The sequence below is a fragment of the Glandiceps talaboti genome, chromosome 1 (genome assembly GCF_964340395.1).
Source record: "Glandiceps talaboti chromosome 1, keGlaTala1.1, whole genome shotgun sequence".
Lineage (NCBI taxonomy): Eukaryota > Metazoa > Hemichordata > Enteropneusta > Spengelidae > Glandiceps > Glandiceps talaboti.
This window is the reverse complement of record NC_135549.1, coordinates 13,761,346-13,787,038: the sequence shown is the minus strand read 5'-3', so window position 1 is coordinate 13,787,038 and position 25,693 is coordinate 13,761,346. Positions and strand designations below refer to the sequence as shown.

General features: G+C 37.2%; 1 protein-coding gene across 1 annotated transcript; it reads right to left on the bottom strand.

Moving 5' to 3' along the window:
* Window positions 1-233: 233 nt before the first annotated feature.
* LOC144447860 (aminopeptidase N-like) lies at window positions 234-21,235 on the bottom strand. Its single transcript, XM_078138003.1, has 17 exons — window positions 20,553-21,235; window positions 16,357-16,630; window positions 13,981-14,101; window positions 13,286-13,437; window positions 11,549-11,659; window positions 9,411-9,557; window positions 8,470-8,605; window positions 8,077-8,245; window positions 6,809-6,897; window positions 5,699-5,835; window positions 5,156-5,359; window positions 4,840-4,916; window positions 3,503-3,616; window positions 2,855-3,016; window positions 2,126-2,263; window positions 1,519-1,594; window positions 234-470 (listed from the first exon to the last, which is right to left on the bottom strand). Exons 1-17 carry the CDS (start codon window positions 21,233-21,235, stop codon window positions 288-290), a joined length of 2,973 nt encoding a protein of 990 aa, XP_077994129.1. The 3' UTR covers window positions 234-287.
* Window positions 21,236-25,693: the final 4,458 nt, after the last annotated feature.

The following is a 25,693-nucleotide window of genomic DNA, read 5'->3' as shown; positions in this document are numbered from 1 at the left end:
TTATTAAGAATGGCCTGTATCGATCCGCAGTGCTATGTTGGATCCTAAAAATTGGAGTGCCAATACTGGGTTTTTTTACTTGGTCTCTGCCTCCTGGGTGTTTATAGTAGAGTTAATTAAACTATACTGTTTCACTAAACGACAATGAGCATTGCTTGACCAATACTTCTGTATGTGATGGTGTCCTGGTGTGTACTCAGTGCACATACTGTATATAGAAAACACCAATCAGTTAAGTTCACAATGCATTGAACCCGTCATTTGTTTCTATTGCGAGTCCTGGCTCATCAGATATAAGAACTGGGATTTCCATCCAACTTTTGACCAGTGACTTCTTTCAACCAATCGTGGATCTCTTGGTGGTTTCCCTCCATCCATTCTATGTTGTTTTTCACTATCTCAGCAGCTTTGTAATATTCATATGCTATTTCGCCAGGCATATCAGTATGCGCTCGAGCAAAAGATTCCAACTGTAAAATAGCAAATAAATGTGCGATGTTTGATGAATGCAAACTATGCAATGATCAGAACCCTATCAAATGTAGTTACAAATGTATAGATTACACGAGGCATAAAAAAGAGATAACTTTTGCATTTCAGCAAACTAATGAAAATGCCATGTAGCACACAACTCCTTATATCGCAGTAATCAGTGTTATACCATCCACGAGCCAAATTGAACAAAATAAATGGAATACATATACTTTAGACTCTGGTCGTTCTATGTCACGACAACGCGTGTCTACGTCACTGGTTCTGCTGTGTTCGAAATATGAGTCAATCCATTCAAAATTGCCATTACTTTCCCAGATTTTTCTTTGATATTACTGGCGATGGTATGATTATATTATACTCTAATATTTTTCTTCATTCAAATACTTGTGACCTATAAGGGTTGTCACTACTCGTCTAGCGACTCGTGTGGTTACAAAGACCCCCCCCCCCCGGGTCTCTCTCGTATTTTTCCTTGGCTGAATAAAGAAAAATATTGGGAATAAAATCTAATTAAACGTCATAAGCTATCGTGTACATGGCATTAGTGAAAAAATATCTATGTGATGTATCTATGCAGCAATGGAGACCAGCCCTTACAGTTTATATACAAAGTATAACATCAGGTCGCTTTTGTATATTGTAATTAAACCCCCCCCCCCCCCCAACCTGGCTCATCACTTTCAGCACCATCAATATCTTGAATTGTCATAAAATGATACTTTAATTTCGGAGGACTTGGACTGACTGCACTCCTTCTGTGATGTTTACTTTGACCAATTGAATGTTTTATACAGTTTAGAAACACTATAATGACAAAACCGACAAAAACAAGAAAAAACCCACCAAAACTGTCGTGTCAATTTACATGTTTTACAGTCACCGAACCCTATATGTGCATGATTGTGTCTCTTCGGATTAAACTTCTATATTAATTCCATACACCAATGTTACTTGGATCTCATGAAAATGTGGATAAATTCAATGATGGCAATAAAGGAAACGGAGTAGACAATGTCGTCTTACCTTGGCTAAGTGCTGGGGAGTATTGAGTTTTTCGTCAAACCTATACCAAATGTAACGATATGCTGTGGTATTGTACCTGAAATTATATCCAATACAATACATTACATGTATAAGGTGGCTTTGACATTTCTGATAGATCAGGTGTTAGATTAAACACCTCATTCATGAGTACTAGTTTTTCTCTCTGCCTCCCTGACCACAAACCTGGTCACCCTATATCCAATCCACCATCCCAATCCAAATCCACCAGTCCAAACTTTAGATTTGGGGCGACAGATTTGGCTAGGGCTCGTCGCATGGAAACAACCCGCATGACTGAAAACGTACAATAGAAAAGGTGACGAGGATGAAACATGACAGAGTGCTTCTATCAAAATTGTCATATCTGTACACCCTCATGAAGTGTAAACGATTTCATCCAGGCAGAAAACAACTAGGAATAAATATACCCGTAAATTGCCCTGTCCAATATGATTATATTGTTTCAAGTCATCAACGCTACTGGTAATATTAAGCATGGAAATCGATCATAACAACGATATAGTAGTACATGTACTCAATACACGGTCAGGGGAAATTGCTGATTTCACTGTGGTTAGAAAATTACCTTTCGTACAATACGTCAAAGTTATCAAACAAAAAGTTCCAAGCTAATGACAGTCCAGCAGCACTCGATGCCCTCCTGATAAAAGTAGTTACAGTTGTTACTTGAATATCGCCAGTCTCCATACCATGTTCTAGATACCTGTGTTATTTAGATATCAATGTGAGAAAGTAACAAAGATTAGACAGATATTATTATGTAAAAGTAGCACTTAATGTGATCTTCTATTTTTCACATCACTGTGTAAAAATATGTGTGAAATCGAGGACAAGAGTCCATACCATACGTCGGCGACTTCGCCATATGGGTAACTACAACACGTCATGTCCAAATAAAGCGTAAAACACTCTGTCAGTCAGTCAGTCAGTCAGTCAGTCAGTCAGTCAGTCTGTCTGCCTGTCTGTCTATCTATCTGTCTGTCTGCCTCAGTGTATGTCTACCTACCTACCTACCTACCTACCTGTCTTTGTGTGTGTGTGTGTGTGTGTGTGTGTGTCTGTCTGTCTGTCTGTCTGTCTGTCTGTCTGTCTGTATGTCTGTCTGTTTGTCAATGTCTGCGTCAGTCGACATGACTGACTCTGTCTGTCTGTTGTGTATGTGTCTCTCTCGCTATCCAATCCTCTCCCCCACATTGTCCGTGAATTGTCTTAAGGTGTATTTTAGGAATGTAAGCGTGCTTCTAAAAATAATGTGAGGGAAAGATAGATATAATAATAGGATAATGCAGTTTACCTTTGTAGTGTGAACTGATCTCGACTACATCCGAGGGCGCTCCAAATGATCCATTTTTCGCTTTCGTAAATTTTGGATATCTCAAACGCGTAATCCCACATCTCAGAGTCGCCGTATTTTACAGCCGCACAGAAAAGAGTATACTTCAATTTGTCATCAATTCTGGAGGAAAAATAGCTGTGGCACAATTGTAAAGTTTCACATGATTTAAAAAAATGTTTATCCACATGCAAATCCATTTTTGTTGTTACCGAAGCAATATGTACTATCATTTTTTTAAATTGTGCCATCTTGGCGTTGTAGTGCAAATGATTACATCATTTTCAAATGCCGTAATTATATAAGTAATCATATAAATATATGTATATAATTACGTGTATACTGTGTATGTGTATGTATATGTGCAAAATAAACACTGCCACCTACGGTGTATTTTATACATAAATAAATTTTATATGCACTGATATACAAATTTAAACTAAGCAAAATCGAGTAGAATAAACGAGTTTTTGAATCGCCTTCGATCGTCAGCACATGGTTTGAATTTGATCAAGTAAGGTTTTTATACGTGCACATTATTTGACTCACATGGGCGATATATGATAACAGCGAAATCTCAATCTATATTACAATGTAAATACAACTTGCCTATTATTGTCCGGATCCTTCATCCACTGTCGGAAGAGACTGGTTGCTTTTTGTACACACTCGGGAAGACCAAAGTGACATGCAATTTCAAAAACTGCATGTTCTCGGGTATAGCTGAAAAAAACACACACCAGAATTTCCCAGTTTAATGATGGAAGTTTAAGATAATGAAATTTTTGATAGTATGTTGATCAATGCTTTGACTTTGTCAGAGTATTTCAAGGAATTAAAAGTGAACAAAGCATAATGGTAATGATGATGGTGGTGGTGGTGGTGGTGGTGATAACCAACAAATTTGCCCGTACCTGACATACCGTACATACATACATACATACATACATACATACATACATACATACATACATGCAACCATACATACATACATACATACATACATACATACATACAACCATACATACATACATACATACATACATACATACATACATACATACATACATACATACATACATACATACACACACATACATACATACATACATACATACATACATACATACATACATACATACATACATACATACATACATACATACATACATACATACATACATACACAGCCAACTTTCTGCAGTCCTGTGGCAGTGCAGGGCTGCTGCATGACTGCAGCAGGACTGATGCAGTACTGAAATTCAGGACTGCGCGCATGACTGAAAATTCAGGACTATGTTCATTGGTGAATTTCAGGACTGATTTAGGATTGTGCATGGCAGAAATTCAGGACTGTTTCAGGATTGTGTGAATGGCTTAAATTCAGGACTGTTTCAGGATTGTGTGAATGGCTTAAATTCAGGACTGTTTCAGGATTGTGTGAATGGCTTAAATTCAGGACTAGTTCAGGATTGTGTGAATGGCTTAAATTCAGGACTGTTTCAGGATTGTGTGAATGGCTTAAATTCAGGACTGTTTCAGGATTGTGTGAATGGCTTAAATTCAGGACTGTTTCAGGCGTGTGTGCATGGTTTAAAGGTTCACAATGTCACAAAGTAATTTTCAATTATTTTGTTTTATTTCCAACCATCAATATTATGATAAATAAGTTTTATTACAATTCTAATTTATACATACATACATACATACATACATACATACATACATACATACATACATACATACATACATAGAATACATACATACATACATACATACATACATACATACATACATACATACATACATACATACACACATACATACATACATACATACATACATACATACATACATACATACATACATACATACACACACACACGCACGCACGCACGCACGCGATTGGAAAGAAGCATGCGTCGAGTATACATATATGTACTTACTAATCAATGTGATCACCTGATCTGAAATCCCAACCAAGTCTATTATAGATCGGTCGTATTATATCTTGCATAAATTTCTGAAATATATCCAAAAAAGAGAATAAAGTGTAAATACCCATTTCGTACCCAACCAAGTCATTGATCATTTTAAGATTTCTGAGATCAATCAATACTTGTTACGCCTTTCATTGAATGGGTTCATGGAGAGTTGATGGCTTGGCAGAAGCAGCCAATGTGGTGACTCTTACTGCAGCGCTAACAGTATACATACATAACAAGACTCAAACTCCAAAGATGAACACTAGGGGGTGTTTACCTGTAGATACCAATACGTCGATGTATGGGCCAGCATATCCCATAAATACGTGGCAGTTGTTGACACGCAATACCAAGGATAAAATTCTGTTTCATTCTTTAAATACTCCATAAGCTTTAAAACAACTACACCGTTTAGTTGTTGCGCCTTGTTAAGGAACATCGCGTCGCTGAGAAGTGCACCTCGGTTCCGTACAGGTATCACCTTGAAAGAGAACAGACGCAACAGTGGTTGTGTAATAAACAAAGGCATATAGTCAAGGTGAAATTACAAAGTATTTGTATAACTTGAACATGCTCTACGGTGTTAGAAGATCAAAAAAAATGACTATTTTAAATAAAGGTCACAAAAACTCTTCGTCGAAAGACTATTTAACTTTTAACAAATGTGTTTAATCATGATCTCATCTCGTGATTTAAAACCAGAATCCTGCCATACCCTACTAGCAAACGTGATAGAAGTTAGTTGTATAGTACTATAAAAGTGACGTACAGCATGAAGTAAATGCAAGACTTATATCGTATGATTACTATATTAACTTACAGTGTGGTTGGTTTTCAATTGCTCTGCCAATTTTTCCCAGTTCTCCATGTCATAGTTCACGCGATAGAAACCCCGTTGATTGATATTAGCCAATAGCCAGTGCTCTTGTTTTACGTCAGACGGTAGTTGAAACTCCGCTGAAATAATTAAAGGACATATCTTGTAAACTGAATTCTACTCGAGAGTTCCAGGCGGTGATCACTATGTATTTGTACATAACTTTCTCGTACCGTGATTGTAATATTCCAGGGGAGTACTTTCTTTTCACTAACCTTTTTTTTTACAGACAATGTCGTCTCAATACTCGCAATGTTTCAGTGATTTTTTACTACCTGTACAGTAATATTGATATTTAAAAAAAAATACACTCCCCGATATAGCATGCGCCGGAAGGATGTATGATATTTCGTTTTCTTTGATTTCAAACAATCCCCCTTTATGTCTTTCCTTTTAAAAATATATTCATGTATGCTTGTATCTTATTTTTCTACCTGTCAATGTGTACATCATGTAATTCTTTGTTTTGTATATGGTCATTATGCCCGTTCAACCAAATTTAAAAAATAAGTTTTCACTCGCTCAGAGAAACACATGCATCAGTGGAGGTGGTTAAAGTAGTACAATACGGTTATTTTGAACATATGGTGTCTTTCTTATATAGTGCAGACGTTCATTGTTATTCAACTGCTGTAGTACAATTACTAGGGATAATTTACAACTGCTGACATCAGAGTCAATGTGGACAAACTGAACCTGTTACAAACAGGGAAAGTAAACAAATTAATTGGATTAACACTTGGCTTTAAATAGCATGTTGGAACAGCAGAGACTTGTATTACACATCATGCTTTGATAAGATTAGTTTTATGACCTCTTTATGTGTACATGAATTGTCAGGGGAACTTGAAATTTAGTTTGTGAACTTGAATTATCATTTATGTAAATTGGCCATAAAACTGTTCCTATCAAATGATGAAATGTAATACAAATCTCCGTACTTCCAATATATTGTGCTGTTATCAATCTAATTCATTGGTTTACTTTCCCTGTTTGTAACAGGTTCTGTTCGTCCACGGTCTTATGTCAGCAATTCACGGTAAATCTACCTACCTGGCCCCATATGCATCCACTCTAAGTGACCCGTATCAAAATCGTGTTCCCCTTCGTAAGTGTATAACACAGGAACATGCCACTTATACCTGGGAGAGAAAGGTAACGGTTCTCATTAGGCTGTGGACAAACTCATTGAACAGAATATTGTTGGTGTGGATTGATGACCTCACTTTATAATCAATGTGTTTATAAAAGGCTCAGTCTTGATAGAAATGACAAATTTGTAACATCTGGGTGGTTCTACCATAGACCTTTCGTGTAAGGGTATATGCTTCTACATTGACATTTCTAACACCGAGGAACACTGGCACACGACGAATAGTTCGATTAGTGAATTCGTTGATCAACATGAGCTGATGACAACACACCTACCACAGTCTCTCTGTGCTAAACATTTTTGAAATTGTGGTAAATGCATGTCATAACATAAGATTTTCCCATAAACCCTTGCAGGAAATCCCTAAAAATTGACGAACACATGCCGCAGTGCAGTTAGGGTTTCTTTGCAAGATTTCAAACTTGTTGAATGAGTAGTCTTGCTGCTAGACGTTCGGGCTTTCTTCCGATACGATAAGGCGAACGAAGTTCGCAGTGAGGGCTTGGATGTTCCATCATCGATAGCGATGTTCGGTCGTGTGTCGTATTGTATCGGAAGAACATCCGAGGTCTAGCAGCTAGACTAGTTGAATGAGTTACCAAGCAAGGCCTAATTGCATCACTCAAAATCACAATTATGTTTAAGCTGATAGCAGTTATGAATTGTACTAAAGAGAAAATAAACCTGACCAGACTTATCCTGTATATTAACATCACAACATTTTCACAAATTGTACCAAAAAAAATTGTAAGCTGCAAACGCAAAGATTTCACGATTGTTCCACAACTTTTGACATGAAATGTTGTATATATTACCGATGACATATTCATAATTATTCATAATTTCAGCTAGTAGATTCCATATTTTGACTACATTATGCCCTACTTCGACTGAAAGGCCAGTAGACTTTCTCAAGGACATGGGATTTAGACAACAAGAGCATGTAAGTCTGTAAGACAACGGTCTACATTTCACAGATAACTAGACTTCATAGTGATCATTTCTCAATATTATTGGGAATAGTCATTGGGGCATATCAACTCCTCCTCAAGACAAATATGGTTTTGCATTAATTATTCAGCCATACACATACACCATAAGTTTGTGTGTTTTCCAACAGTGTCGCCTCATGACAAAGAGTGAAATAAAAGCACTACATTATACTAACCCCATATGAGGATGCTTATCGTCTGGTTTGTCTTTTTTATACTGAAGAAATATATATTGATCTGCATGGACTTTGTTACCACGTCGGGTTAAGGTAACAATGGGATAGCCAGCTTGTCGTAACCATGGATCCATCAATTCCGTAACACTTTTATCTGAATATGTCGCACCTGCTTGCTACAAAAAAAAACAATATCAAAATTTGGGCAACGAAAATGTCTGGAGAGAGAGAGAGAGAGAGAGAGAGAGAGAGAGAGAGAGAGAGAGAGAGAGAGAGAGAGAGAGAGAGAGAGAGAGAGAGAGAGAGAGAGAGAGAGAGAGAGAGAGAGAGAGAGAGAGAGAGAATTATTAAAATAATGCCAAAAATATGTCTTGCAACATGTTCATATCAAACTTACCTCGGTCATGGCATTGAAAAAATCAATTGTTTTGGTGCTTGCGTATTTGTGCTTTCGGAGATAGCTTCTCAAACCTTGAAAGAAGACATCAGTTCCAAGAAAGCTTTCCATCATCCGTGCAAGGCAACCACCCTGCAAGAAAATTGGTAGGTTCAAGCATAGACGTGATGCATATAGACGTTGCGTAGATAAAACGTAGCAAAAAAGGTATGAGCGACTGTCGACAGTCTAGTGTTATGTGTGTGTGTGTGTGTGTGTGTGTGTGTGTGTGTGTGTGTGTGTGTGTGTGTGTGTGTGTGTGTGTTGATGGGGTTGTCAAGGGTAAGGTAGCAAGTTGAAAACAAAAGTAGTTTCGTGTTATGGTACACCACCAAAGCAAAGGGAACCGGAGTCATATATCTTATACACATGTAGATTTACTACTTTTATGTTCAATAAAAGATGATACAATGTATGTTGAGTGTAATTTATTCCCAATGTTTACATTTAGCTGTTATCAGCTAGTTTACTAAGTGTACACATAAGGTGTTACTTACTCAGCCACGCTTCGATCCCTTATGATGATGTAAACATTCGCCAATTGAACTAGAAGGACCTTCTTGCCACTAATAGCTAGACGGCGAATGTTTACATTAAAAGCGATCGACGCATGGCTGAGCAATTAACACCTGGTGTGTACACTTAATGAACTAGCTGATAACAGCTAATGATGTAAACATTGGGAATAAATCACACTCAACATTTATTGTATCATCTTTATGGAACATATAACACAGTCAAAACATAATAAATCTTCACATATATATATGATTCCAGTTCACTGAGACCAAAGTTGACTCATCGCTTTAGTATCGGCTAGTATCCAATGTATGTATACTAGCCGATAGATGAAAACCAAATTAGATGATAACAATCTGATCAAATAAATGAACCCTACCTTGCTGTAGGTTATGGCACTGTCGAACATTCCTTCGTTTTCAGCCGGCCATCCTACCTCAGGCATGATGACAGGGTGCGAAGTACGCGACTTGGAATCTTTATACATGGCCTCGTAGACGTCAAGAACATACAATTGGTCCATATACTGTAATGGTTAAGTTATGCACCATGATAGCGGTGAGTGTTTTTTCCCAATGTCATAAACATTCATAGAACACATAGTAGTCCCCAACTGCACGGTTTGTTGTATGGCAAAGTTGTTGTACAAATTTAAATTGAAGTTGAAGGTCAAAAGTCTGCCTGAATATAGAGTAAGCGTACCTCTAAAATGTGATTGCACAAATTTGAATACAGTCTCTCCGTATAAAACTTCCAAAGTTATTGAACAATTTACTATTTGACCTTAAAGATAAAGGTCAACGCTTTAGTGTACATGTCCAGCCTGAAAGCTTTATACCTCTAAATATAGGTACAGACACGTGTCTCATTGTCTTGGCAAATACGAGAAATAAGCAAAAATAAGTCAGTGAGTGCATTTAGAATTTATAGACTATATTAATCAGCATCACGTTTTTACTTAACTGACGCATGTAAACAAGTCCGTTATCTACTTTTCTAGAGTGCATGCGCACATTGTATATTGTCAAAAAAGCGTACAAAGAAGTAGTGTATCGATGGCCAGTGTAACAAAAGCTTCAACTACCTACATGTACATGTATACCTGTTGGAAAGTTACAAATCTGTGTGATGCAAAATAAAGTGATTAAAGATTCATCACTGTCTAACAAGAGATACATGTAAACCTGCACTGCAAACTACGGTTTAACATGAGCGCCAACAACGGCGAATCTTTCAATCTGTGATGTAGAATTCGAATGGCGACCTGGTTGGGTGATCATAGCAGATCGCAATTATCAACTGAATATTTCCGTTGGTTGACTGTTTGCTTGCTTATCATTATATAGCGGATGATGGTTTCTTTCATAATCCGGATTACGCAATCGAATTCACGGAAGACAAAAGAACAATTTCTTAGAAAAAGTCTAATGTTGTGCAATCGGTTTGCTGTTTGTGTAGGGTTTATTTTAAGATCAAATAAGACTTCAATACAATAAAAAAACAGCACGTGACAAACAAGGCATTGACATGAAAATGCATCGTTGCAGTGTTTACATGTATCTCTTGTTTTGTACTCGCTATGACCTTGCATTTTCCCCCTGAACTTGTTCTGTTGGCGCAAAGTAATTGTTGAGTATAATTTTGAATAGTACTTAATAGCACGTTATTAAAAGTCGAGTTTAAATTTGAATGAATGGATGACACCCTCGGGGTATAAGTGAGTCTTCAACAATAAAGATTCACCGATCTTAGCTTGTCGTGAGAAAGGAACGGGTTGTCACTTGCACGCTTTGTACATTCACAACACTAGCAGTAAAATGTCCATACATCATAATAAGTGTATGTGTACCGACGCATGCCCTTTGGGAGGAAATCGCTGAATAATCTTTTGAAATGTTTCGTCTTTATATATCTAAGTGCTGTAAATCACGTCCATAATGGGCAGATGGTGTGTGATTTTAATAAATGCTTTATTGATCCCACAAGGGGAAATTGGGAAACTGTCAGCAGTACAACTATTCACAAAATACAAAAATAATACAATCATATATAACAGATACACAACAAGATACACATACATATAATTGTGCATTTAAACAGCTACAATAGATTTTGAGAGTAGTTAGACAGGGCAGATTGACTTACCAACCTTAAACACATGAAGCCCAGGTTTAATGTTAGTTACAAAATACAAACGAGCCATCAAACAAATACACACATCAATACCAAGTAAAGTGCATCCATTTATACAGGCTGTATATATAGTTTGCAGATTATACGAGTCAAACTATTAGACCATCAAATCCTTTCGATTGTTTTTCTTGTTTGCGTACTTGCATGACAACGTTTGAAGTTACTGCAATTTTCCTGCAAAGTATATCATTTTTGTGTGAAATCTACACACACACCTGTAATTTCCTATGTCGTGGCATTCATTAATTTAAAGAGGTCATACGAATGAGGATTAGGTACATTTATGGTGGGCTTTTGAAAACGTTTCAGTAGCAACACGCCTACCTGCCATTCCTTGTCAAGGAATTCCATACCAATGCCCTCGAAGTAACGAGCAAGACCCTCATTTAACCATAAATCGGACCACCAAGAACAAGTGACAATGTTACCAAACCACTAAGGAATCATAAAAAAAGAAAATAGACCTTGTTATTGACAGTGCGTGACCTTTACAACAATCAAACAGCACAGTGTTTGTAAACACGTAACAATGATTTAAACAATGAATTATGTGGTATTTTGGTGCAAAGTACCTCATCGATTTCAGTCATTCGTTGTGTTTACAGGCACGTTTCTATGGCACATTCAAGATTGTTGCATTGTGTGTGTTCATTCAACGATATGTACTATCTTAATGATATATTTCACTGAAGTCACATTCTCGGGTAAAAAAAACCAAGTGAACCTATGGCTGAAATTATAAATCCTCCGATGAACAAATATCATTGCGTCTCGCTCCTCTTTCAGTTAGGTTAAAGTCTCGTAGTAGATTGTCCCTCAGCTGTGTCGCATTCTCGCAAACCAGAGATGTTATTTCTTCCGCGACACCGGGGCAAAATGCGTCTTAGACGGTGCCGTAAAAGAGGTTATGATTTACGACGATGCAGTGTCGTAAATCATGGAAAGTGTGATGTGTTTTCAATTGGTATTCATGGATACTGCTCCTTGTTTAAGTAATCATCACAATCACGTGTGGGTTTTTTTGGCATTTACACATTAGCTTAAAATCCTTCACTATTGTTTGATGATCTTGACTGTGTCGTCGACACAATAGCGAAAGGTGTTTTTTTTTTTTTTTTTTTTTTTTTTAGCGAAACGTTCTGTAATGCTATTAGTGTATACAATGTCACGTTAATACACACACGCGCACGCACGCACGCACGCACATACATACATACATACATACATACATACATACATACATACATACATACATACATACATACATACAGGGAGAAGCGGAAGAGCACTGTACCGTGCCGCATATTGCACTTGTACTGCTGAAATTCAAAAATTGTGAACACAAGTAGAACAAGTTTACTTACAGACAAAAACGAGACAATAAAGAAATTGCGAACCTATTATGATAATGTCATTACGAATAAACATTGCTGTGTAGTTTTCCGGCTGTAAAGTCAACAATTATGATTTGTGGTCAATCAAACCTGCAAATGTTCTCAAAACGGAACTATTACTAATACCGATGTTATTTATACAAGGTAAATTTAGCAACATAGATGACGCTGTAACAAAAATAAAAAAAAAGTGTTGTACTAACATGTCTTAAAATATTCTAACTATTTGACATTATAACCCGAAGCAAACAGAGGTATTGACCTCAATCTTCGAAGCGGAAGACCCTGGCATATATAGTAATTAAAATCATTCCTACAACTTAAAGCCGACTTTTTCGACATAACTCATACACACTGGGAGACATTCAATCCTTTCCGGTATATGTATAATACTCCAACATTCAAATCAGAGCGTTTTCATACACCCATCTTAACCATGTATCTATCATCATCATCATCATCATCATCATCATCATCATCATCATCATCGTCATCGTCATCATCATCATCATCATCATCATCATCATCATCATCATCATCATCAATATCATCATCATCATCATCATCATCATTATCATCATCACCATCATCATCATCAAGAATTTAAACAAACATAGTGATAGAAAGTGGATTCCGATTGAACGTGAAGTTTGGATTTATTGTTTACCTGGTGAGCAATTTCGTGCACAATAATCTTGGCCACTTCCAACTTGGTACCAGGACTATGTGCAGATTCATTGTATAAAAGATGATCCTCGCTATAAATGATCAAACCCCAGTTCTCCATTGCACTAACACCCCACGGAACTCCCACCATATCTACAATATAAAAAAAGAATTATAAGTACCCGTCCATTGTATAAACATCCATCACGTGCCTTGAAAAGTACAACGCTGTATTATGAGAGGTATACCGTTCAAAGTTTACGTGACCCGGATGCTGACCTCAGCAATGGGAAAGAAAACCCAACTGTGAAGCCTAATTGAAACCAATCTGTTCCTAAGGTAACTTTCTCTACGTGACACTTATTTTGTGGTATCATTGATCATACGTATTAAAGGGGTGCTACCATTTGAAATAAACGTTAAAGATACCGAAATGATATCTGTACAGTGTCGAAGCGCTGATGTCACTTTGACGACTTAAACGGGTGGATCGAACACTAATGTATTTCGTCAAAAATTAAACTTTCTCTGTCGTTTGATTATTTAAAGTCACGTTATGTCTAGAACGTTATTGGCGTGGCTCCATATCGTGCATTACTGTCAGCATCTCACGCTCTTTTCTTTCTACTTCTGATACAGGTCAGAAAACAGAACTGTCAATGCAAACGATATCAAACTAAATTGAATGTTACGCACCCATTTTAGATAACCCATACGGCATTTCAAACAGGTTTTCGAAGTAAGTCAACAGACGACTGCCAATCTCTATTGAGAAGTCCAAATTTTCCACTTTCTCCGGCGTACAACACACTCGAAACTGTCGAAAGGGATAAACAGACATGAACAAAGATGAATAGACTGAATGTCTGTACAATAGTTGTATAAGTCATACCTGAAGTATGAACATTTCAATCTTTACCAGATTTAAACTGAATGCCTCCCGTAAGGGAATCACTAATTATGCAAATAACTCATTAAATTTTAAAAAAACCTATGGTAACAGGCTTTGTTTTTTGGACAAGCGTGCTTTCTTAGGTTAATGTATGTAAGAGTGTATGATACTGCTTAATGCAGTCTTAAGATATAGCCTAATTACCGAAAATCATTAATTATGCAAATTATTCATTAACACTGTAAGGTACATCAACTAACTTTATAGGACATACACAATTTGTTATGGTTAATGTATGTACTGAATTGTATTGAAATTGAAGTATGCAGTCGTAAGATATAGCCTAATTACCAAGAATCATTAATTATGCAAATTATTCATTAACACTGAAAGGTACACCAACAAGCTTTACAGGACATATGCGATTGTTATGGTTAACGTGTTTACTGAATTATATTGGAATTGAAGTATGTATTCTTAAGATATAGCCTAATTACCGAAAATCATTAATTATGCAAATTATTCTTAACGCTGTAAGATACATCAACGAATTTTATAGGACAAATGTATGTTGTTATGTTTAACGAATACACTAAATTATATTGAAATTGAAGTATGCAGTCTTAAGATGTTGCGTAATTAGTTGATTTCATTAATATGCAAATTTCTCTAATTAAACATTAACAGATCTGGCTCAAAACCAAATCAGGTCTAGCTATTACCGTAGAGATTATATATCCCAAATTTCATTACAATTGAGCCAGCCGATTTTTAGAAAATGATGACACAGACAGACAGACAGACAGACAGACAGACAGACAGACAGACAGACACACACACAGACAAACATTCCCCTTTTAATACCTCCCGTACCCTTACGGGAGGTAAAAATGGCGTCTTTAAAATGAATAAAACGCTGATGTACATATACTTTAAAGTTTAAAGTGATTGATATGCTCATCCCTAACTTGAAATATATCACATTTCACATTATATAACATATATTTCCATTACCACCTAGAATAATTTCTCTCTTTAACTTTGAAATACTGGGGGTCATCCCCATCATAAGTATGATGAAAGTGTATACCATTGCTTAATATGTGTTAACACATTAAAGTTTGTAACTACCAATGAAAAAATAGCGTCGGTAATATTGACGTTTTTTTTTCTTAAGTTAAAATGTTTTTCATTTAAAACCACACAGCTTATACAACGTCACTTGTAATTGAATGAACAAAAGGTATTTTTGAAATTCATAACTTTATTTTATCAGCAGAAAATATTTTACCAAAATAACATTTTTAAGCCTCTGTTTCCATGGAAACAGCTATCCTATGTACGCAATGTGTGTTATATTGGATAGCACCGACGCATACTTGCCAAAAGCAAGGACATTTTTAAAAATGTTTTATGTCAAAATGTTGAAAAAATAATCTACACATTATGGTGATCTTGGTTACCATGGCAACGGGTGTTCATAAAACTACCCCTTTTTTGAATTCGGCATAACAAACTTCCACATTTAGGGTGGTTAATATATTCAAATTAACTTGATTATTATTTAATTATGTAATTATTATTAGACTCGATAGACTGTGATGTTGAGCCAAAACTTGCTCAGTGTTCTCACACAGTGCAGTGTCGAGATAAAAATGAAATGAGAACATTGAGGTTATAACAGAAAGAAAATTAGGACAGGTCTCCTCCGGGTTACTTCTTGACGATTTCAGCGAGGAGATTGATCTCCCATTTCAATTCATGACGCCACATTTCACCGTTCGTGTGGCGTGTTGAAATAAATATTCACTAACTGTCTGAAATGTACATGTTTGGAATTTTGTATATAAACAAAACAAGAAAAAAAGTTTAACTGACATTATATACCAACGAGTCAGTTTATTTTTGACTAAATGGCTTTTATTTTGCAATGTGCATGCATTGTGTCATTTGACAATGGAGTGTAGGTGAGAAAGCAATAGAACGCTATGACAAACCTAGCAAGGTGATAAAGTGATGTCATGATTTGATAAATCTAATTGTGCAATAGACAAAACAGAGATTACAGAGGTGAATAGGAGAGAGATAGAGAGAGAGACAGACAGACAGACAGACAGACAGACAGACAGACAGACAGACAGACAGATATCACCATCACCATCATCGTCATCATTTCTTACCTCTACGCCTTTATCTGTTACTTTTTCCAAACATGCAAAATCCGCAACAACAATAGCAACTAGATACGTTGACATGACAACCGTAGTATCAAAGTAGGTTGTCATCCAATCATCTTCCAGATATTCTATTCTAATGTCCTCCATATTGCTAAAGGCTTGTCGTCTGCTCCGATGTGTTATTGCTATTGAGAAATTAGCTTTCATGCTTGGTTCGTCCAGGCACGGGAACACTCTCCTGGCGTATACGGTTTCTAATTGTGTTGCAGCAGTGTACCTGAAGAGGCAAACGACAATTCAAAGATATCAGGAAACCGACAGAAGAAGAAATTAAAAAAAATTAGTCAAACACTCAATCAAACAAATAACGACGAAGCCACCTTTAGCCATTCTAATTTAACATTCGCCATTCTCTTGGAAATAAATGAGCTCTTTTGTACAGTAAAAACCACTGTGAGTGATGGTATGCTTTCTGATATAACACGCTGGGTCGATTTTTACAAATTACATTTTTTTTCAAACTCACAAAATCAAATATAACGTTACATACACTGATTTCAACAATAAATCTATTTGATTAACCTAGGAGTGGGTTTGATTCCTAAAACTGGAAACACGATCATATTTCATGGTAGTTCTTTGGATGGCAATGTAATGTGGTGATACAATCCATATTTGAACCCTTCTCCGCATATCATGCAGGTAGTATGTGTACATGTATGTGTATGTGTATGTGTATGTGTATGTGTATGTATGTGTATGTGTCTGGATGCGTACATTTCATATATTGATGGAAACTTTGAGAGAAATGACGATTTTCCCTTTCACAGCCTTTGGTACAGCAATACATGCTGAACGCTTGCAGATTATAAAACGTTTTGTTGTGAAAGACAGCAAGGAATTGGACTGGTTTCAGAAACTGATGTCTCTCGGGCATTTTGAAGTAGGTTGAACCATGAGTGGTAGTTTCAATGTCAGTTTGACCTTTTCAAGACCTTTCTGCATTATCGTAATGATGGCAAAGTATGTCAGTTAGGAGGACTTATCTGTCAATTGACAAGCAACATAACAGGGGTTCATACTACCGGGAAGATAATACATTTATTCGAAGTTTGAAAAATACTCTCCTTCTGAGTCTTACGGGTGAAAATCGAACCTCTACGTTACATATTATATTATATAGTTCGCGTCGCAAAGTTACAACAAGCATAAAAAAAATGTTGAAAAAAATCGATTAGGAGGAATTTAAATCTCGTTTGTGTACTTTTAGTCGTGTACGAAGATAATCTGGAGATTTCAATACTTAAATTATGAGAAATTGGTAACTTGTAAACCCTGTTCATTCTGTTTGTTGTTTAACATACAAGTATAATATATACTCATAGATCATGCATACGGCAGGCATGTCGTATAATCAAGCCCATTACGAGATAGGTTCGTGTTTGATAGATGATTATGGTGATTATTTACGACAGAAGCGGGCACGTTTGATACATCTCTACGTGTCCACGCCAACCATTTAATGTGTACCATTAAAGGATAGATAGATGAAGCAGTATTGAATATAACTCGGTGATTTACATTTAATGGAAACGTAATATGTCTGGTCTAAAATGGACATTCAATTATCACTAAGCATACTAGCAATGTTTGGCACATAGTTGCAATATCGTCGTTACACTACAAAAGTATGAAATAATGGCCTGGTCTAGGTTGGGCCACACAGCGTAGCTTAGTATTATTTTTCGCTGTTGGAAGACCTTGACAGTAGTATCCGGGGTGGGCTATTCTCTCAGTCAAACCACCCATGAGCGAAAGATACTACCCTATAGTAACCACAGTAACTTGAATTTGAATGATGATGATGATGATGATGATGATGATGATGATGATGATGATGATGATGATGATGATGATGATGATGACGATTTTAAATTTCTTAGCTTTTCAAAGCAATATTACATACTTTTTGACTAATCCGAAATGCTAAATAGTACAGTGTCACGTCATGTACATGACTGGTAAATAAAGTAAAACTCACTCGTCGAGTTTGACCAACGCTTCTGCAGCTTCACTTATCAAGACGTACACTGATGTGTAGCGACCCCTTCATTGATTTGTGGTGATAAATCGGATGCGATTTTTCACGAGTCCGTTTACAATATTCTCGAGACCATTTCGCGCTTTATGTATCTGTTTTCAGTGAAACCCCCACTGAAATCTAAATAAATCATTTTTAAGTAGATGCCATTGAGTCCATATAGTGCGATATGGTAATAATGGAAAAGCTGTAAATTAAACGTTTACTTAACAATAACACGATAAATGTCTTAAAATGATTTGTTTGCATTTGTTGAGATTGCGATAGAACTAGCTACAAGGGCTTCTTGGTACACATGGAGATTTTGCCAACTTGGAGATAATCAGTAACTTTAATTGTCTTGCAATATATTGAGAAAATAACTGATTATATTACGGCAACTCAAAACGTTTTTTAAATCTCACATAGTACCGAAAATACATAATTTTATAATGGTCTTCTGAAAATAGGCATGGATAACGCAATTGCTTTCCAAGGAAACATTTTGAAAACACGAGAAACACAGCTCTAAACCCTGATAGTAGATACTCACTGGATGTAAGAAGACACCACATCTCTCCCCCACACTCTCTCAATAAAATACCAATGAAATATGGTCAATTGTATTGAAATCTGACGCTGCTTGCGATTTGTGTAATGTGATATTTTTTTCAGTTCTTGCCCCCTCACAGCAAGACACCCAAGGGGATTCTAAGATTCCAGATCAATTACATTTTGTGAAAACTCAAAATTTTTGAGATACAGTAGCCTTAATTGATATTGTCATTTCAGTGAAACAAAATCAAAGTTGAAATTTGTCAAATTGTTAAGTAAACGTAATTTGCCTTTGCACTGTTACATTTACAGTACGTAGTTTCATAGGAAATAGAATTTAATACTAAATAGGTTAAAGGTTACTCTAGGCTACTCTGACAACCCTAGACGGCTATAGTACATTAATTCTTTTTTTTTCTTTTTAAAAAAAAAACTGAAATAGCTTGCTTCCTAATTATACAAATCGCATTCCGTTCATGGGAGCCGGTGATGCTGAAAATGGTTCGTCAGGCAGGAGGCCGTCATGGACGTATATACAGAAGGAGCACTCGAATGTCTATCAACTCAATACAATGTACATGATCTAAGTCATTAAAAACATAATGTTGGCTGTCGAGTGACATAAAATGTATCAGATACCATAGATTGCTCTGATGTGTGCTCCCCTTTAGGTTCATAGACTCTATTTTTAGTGGTTGTCAATTTCTCGAACTCGTCAACCCTACGTCGTAAAAGGCAGTGATAAATATCGATTCACTTCATTTCAAGACCACATTCGTTACTTTCATTCTAATTTTTTCAGTGCCTCGGGGACAGCAACGATTTCTGTATAATGATGACAGTGCTCCCAGGTTCTTATTACCGACAAATGCTCACGTTTATAGATCTTTTCCCTATTTCTTGGTACTGGAGAGAGCAGTTTAATATGACAATCACAACGGGATCTAGTAACAAATTAGCTTTATTCAGATTCGAGGCTTTTCCTAGCAGGCCATACTTATGATTTTTTTTCCACCATGTTGTATTTCTAATACTTCCGAGATATATCACTAGTATAGGCAAGGATTATGTGATCACCGTTTACTTTTCATGGAAAAAAAACTGGGTATGACAATGATGCTTGGTATAAAACAACAATTCCAATAGAATATTAACAGCGGGAGTTCTTATTAGTAACATCTAAGTACACGTGAATAGATATATCCGAGGTTTGATTGCCTACAATGTCACGTCATCTTAACATTGTGTGAGCAAAGATAAAACGTTCTTTTAATCCATGTTATACAACAAGCAAAATAGTAGTATCACTGTGTTGTCTTCTGGAGTGTTAGCGATCCGTTCTTGAGCCTGGCAATCTACGATTTGCTAAATCACATCTTTTTAATCCCTTTCTTTGATCAATAACCCCCAAGGCTAGCATTATTTTACGCGGGTCAGCTAAATAATTTATTCCATTTTCCCAAAAGGCATCTTTTCTTCAATTATGTTTCACCGAGGAGTCCTCGGTACACATTGTTATTATTATATAAGTGGGTATATTCTGATCATAAACAGTCACACTTACCTTGTTTCATTATTGGTTGTATAAGTCTCCACATAAAATCCCCACCGATCGTCATGCAAAGTCCCGTTGTATTCCAAAGTAAGAGTGTATGTTGCATCAATTTGTAAAAACGATTCTGTTTCGAAGATCACAAAGTCATATTCTTCATGATAACTTGTATCCCGTATAGTGAGTTCGTTAAATTGCCCTGTACGCAACCTGACTTTACTCGAGTCGATGTACAACAGTTTGCCTATATGAAGAATTATGAGATTGGTCGCTTCAACGCATTCAAATGTAAAATTAAGTTCACCTTCATATGAGAACTGCTTGTCGCCATCTTGATCGTCTAAGTAAGGTTTAAGTTTTACTTCGTAAATGATTGGATCTAGTGTAAGTGGTAAGCGACCTTCAAATGGTGGTAGTTCCTCCTCTGGTTCTGGTGCTTTGGGTATTGGAAACCCATCATCTGACGATGAGCCCGAGCCCTTCTCACACGACGAACTTTTCGGGGTGACATTCAGCGGACATGTCGGCAAGAAATACGTGATTAAAACAGCAGCAACCACGATGAGTACTAAGAGGAAAGATAAAGCCACTGCTACGGGTTTCGATATGACCAATCCGTTGTTGTCATTCCCACCGTCTTCAGACTCTGAAAACCTCGCCTTCTTGTGCTTTATGTCATTTTGTTTCTCGCACATTTTCAAACGATCGATATTAACTCTCCAGTTCTTAGTGCTGACATGTAAGATTTACGCCTGCTACCCGTTTGTAGTAGATATAGAAGACTAGCCTTAATCCAATGCAATCATCAACGGGCTTTTGTAAAGTTTGTCAAGGCCAAAGTTCGACGAGCAAGTCGGTAAAGTACCTTCACATGCAAATTCGTCTTGTTTCTGACAGAATATCTTGCTCGCAGTGAAGCGCTAGACTCCCTATGTCAGAGACATTCCCTGTGATGTTCATTTCATAGGCAAGGCTTTGTGAAAGAAGGGTGGTAATACCATTCCTCGGATGTTTGCACACCGTGCATATGACCTGTCCCGCCTAGGTGTAAGTTTGGACACAATACACGCGTTAGCAAGCAAGTAGAAACAGGTGTTTATATTCAGCTCGTAACTGCTGGAAAAATAGGTGCCAATAAATGAGGCAGTATCACTCCCTGCAATGAAAAGCGTATTGGAATATTACGCCACCGTTTATTTTCGTTAGCTCGAGGGACATAGACGTATGTGAAAGGGAGGGACAACGTGTGATATATCATTATCGTAATGTAACCCATTACCGTGACTATTGGTCAATCCGACTTAAGTTTTAATGCCTACTTTGCTAACATTGTCCTAGTATCGTGAGTATATACGAATTTGATGTCCTTGATACAACGCGTTATAAACATGTTCAAAAGATAATGACTTAAACGAGTATTTCACTATGTCTACACCCGCGCGCCAAATGATAACACATAGGCATATGTTTCAAATATATTCAGGAGTTTCGAACTTTGCGTAGCATGGAATTCATTAATTCTCTTGGGTATCACCAATTTCCGACATTTTAACTCTCTGGTAAACGTTTCTGATCAAAAATAATTTCATTGACTTTTCAATTTTGTCCTATGACGTGGTAAATCATGGATTATTTTATAAGCCAGCCAAATACATGTTACCAAACTCAAATGGCTAACTATGCAGTGCTGAAACAGTAACAAAACAAAACAAAATTAAGTTTTCAACAAGTATCAAACTCACAGTGGTAACTCAGTGCAACGTAACTGGCATGCAGCCCAGAAAGTTTCAAATCTAACGTGTGTTACGATGTAGTAATAATAGAAACACTGTGCCCCAGAGGACAACTTAAACGCTGTAGGCTTCCGTAATGAGAGTGTGCTTTTTTCTGTCTAATTCAATCACATTTACGAATGCATTGAGGATCCTACTAAGTACTGCGTGTGAATAAAATATAAACTTTCATGGCTACTCTTGGTATACTTAATGCGTTGATATCGCTACTAAATCCTACCAGAAGTGAATAACTCACTTCTTTTCAATAAAAGATGCTGCCAACAGCACTGTGAAAGGGGATACAGTAATTCTCTCTACTCTGAATACACCCTACTTTTGATATTTCAAGGACGCGAGCGCAATCCTGCTTGTACTGCCGCCGATACATTTTGTAAATAGTTTTGTGGTCACTTAGAATATACACCGATTAGTGTTCAGTATCGTTCGCGTGACTGATTTCCATAGAGCACAACGCGACATCCCCTACTGGGTTGTAAGAGACGTGTAAAGTGTCGTTTACAAGATCGTCATGTGTGCAACAAACACATTGACGTTGTAAATGTTCAAATGGTCTTTATCACAGCAGCAGCAACAAAAACAAACTATTTCGAATTCTGAAAAGAAACATTCGATCGATTCCTATAGTTCTTGCCAAGCGAACTCCTGCCCTGTGTGCATCTTGCGTCTTGTCAAAACGACAGGGTTGACTTTGCAATCCCACTGGAAGTCATAGTTTCCATGGAAACATGTCAGAGGCCTCATCATTTGTAATTGATTTGCGGTTGTTTTTTTTCTCATTTTCGTTTTGCTGACTCAAACAAAAACACGTTAGGTTGGAGACTGTTAGTTCCAAGAGTCGGGGTTTTAGGTCAAACAGCGACAGTTCACTTGTTTAGGGTTTGGGAATAAGAACCTCGCAATGAAATACCGACATCAAAATTTTTTAAAAGCTTCCCTACAGAGTTGAACTTAAGCCATCGACTCCCCACGTGATGAACGAGGCCACCACCAACCAGCACGGCAGTAGGTTACATCAATTTTGCTGGACGATTGATTTCTTGCCATAGCTATAACGCCGAGACACCGCCAACTAGACGATTACACAGCTGTCTCAGGTTTCTGCCTTCGACATGCATTGTGTTGAACGATTGCTTCGCAGTAACTGTTGCAAAACACGATAGAAACCATGATTTGAACGTCAAAGCAGTTAAGAATCAAAGAAACTAAGCTATTGAAAATAATTTGTTATGAAAACTCCACAGCTCGTTTCAGTACCATGCCAAGAATTTGACCAACAATACGTCTTCAAGACAGTGAATTAAACATCTTGTAAAGATAACAAGGCAAGATAACGGAAGATTTAAAGCAATGCCAGGAGCGTAATTCAGCGAGTACTTAAAATCATGTCCCTCAAACGTCAGATTGGATCTGTGCCCACGTAACATCTGGTAGATTCAATTATCCCAACGTGGAATTTTCTCAGCGGGGTTAGGATTTTTAATTGAATATTGAACGTGCTAGAATAGGATTCTGAAAAAAGCTTTACGTATTTTACACAAAAAGGTTTCGTGATGCCCGTGAAATGGTGAATAGAGTGAGGTATCTACCTTAAGTTTGTAATCACACAAAGCCGTCCATATTTACAAATGTCCAAGCACATCAGCTCTGTCAGGTACATCCCCAGGACAACCATTTCATAGACTATCGAACCACATGTACTTCAGTAAAGTGCTATTAGGTATTTTGTTTCCAAGGATCTACGTTAGACTATGTCCGATTCGCAGACAAGACAGTCTTTAATGAACGCAATGCTCCCCCCCCCTACCATATTTTGTCGGCGATGTCACACCTATGATCATGCTTCTAGAAATCCCAGAGTGTACAGTGTTGAACCCTTATGCAATATTCCCCTTTTTCGCATTGTCTACGTTTGTATACATTATTTGATTTTGATATAAAAAATTATAGTCAGCGTAAGGCTTGGGTCATAATTTACGGCAGGGGGGACCTGTGGAGAAATTATTTTGGTCAAAAATATTTCGCAGCTCCCCCCCCCCCTTCGCTCTCAAAAATTTCATGTCCCCCCCCCCCCCGAAATGAACCCAAGAATTCCGTAGCCCCCTTCTCGGCTATACATATTTTGATATTATACAATTATACAGTACCCCCACCCCCGCCCTGTTCCGCTTCAGAGATGTGCAGTATGGTACACTACTACACAATGGAAATCAACTTCAGTGTCCATACATAGCAATGAGAGATTTATTTACAAATATATGTGGGCTTTGCAAAGAAGGTCTCACTTTGGGCTGTACTTGGAGATACTTCATAGTCAGCAGGGTTTTATTTTTCAATCTTGATTCTGGGCAGAACCAGCATCTCCCTTGATAGCTAGTGGGGAGGGTGTGGGGGTGTCCCCCTCGCACAGTAAGCACTTGTAAAAAAAATAAGGATATGTAGGAGGTCATTTAATGGCATAAAATTTCAAACCATACACATTATCGAAAGCCCGGCATACAGTACTTGAAAATTGTCTTCAATACCCCAATATTACTTGAGTCAATACATTATTATACAATTGTATGGCTATATTAATATATTACCTACATTTTAACTTCTCTTCAGCGCGATATTTAGGCAGACACACGTTATTTACTTGGTTACTGACTGCCTCATAATTAAATGTATGGTAGGTAAATGAAGTGTACAGTTTTGCAAACAGACAGACAGACAGACAGACAGACAGACAGACAGACAGACAGACAGACAGACAGACAGACAGACAGACAGAGAGAGACAGAGGAAGGCATGCACAAATACATTCGCATGGCTGTCACCAAACTCATCACTGAATATAGGGTTGAGAAGGTATTGCGGCGAAGCGGTTGAAATCACAAGCAAAATATTTCGGGCCCCCTTTCACACCATCAGAATTTTCATGCCACCCCTTTGAACCCTCATTTCTCCCCCCCCCCCATTTCTTTCTCCCCATGGCCCCCCTGCCGTAAATTCTGACCCCAGCCTAAATATGTATGGATGTACATGTAGCTAAAAGAAATTGGAGACTCATTCAACTCACTGACACTTCAACAATTCGTCTGCATTACGCTTTGATACGCGTATGGATATATAAATGTAGCTACAGTATTACTGCTGTGGAAATGGCTTGATTTTGGAAATTTACTGTGATTATCAAGTCATGAATAAGTTACGCATGATTCTTGCCCATCGGGGAAAAATGATCCTACTTTTTTTTAAAGTGACACATATACAAAATAAAGAATGAAACAAAAACCTGAAGAGTTGAGCAAGTGTATTTATGCCCCTTTAATTTGATCAGGTTGCAAGCAGAACCGAGGGGTGCATGAACATACAGAT

What these genes read in the sequence shown, in the direction of transcription:
- LOC144447860 (XM_078138003.1), bottom strand. Translation starts at nt 21,235, where the DNA reads ATGTGCGAGAAACAAAATGACATAAAGCACAAGAAGGCGAGGTTTTCA. An exon ending in ACAACCAATAATGAAACAAG is followed by an intron (nt 16,631 to 20,552) that starts GTAAGTGTGACT and finishes TTGCCTCTTCAG; the next exon opens with GTACACTGCTGCAACACAAT. An exon ending in CGACGTATTGGTATCTACAG is followed by an intron (nt 4,917 to 5,155) that starts GTAAACACCCCC and finishes GATATATTTCAG; the next exon opens with AAATTTATGCAAGATATAAT.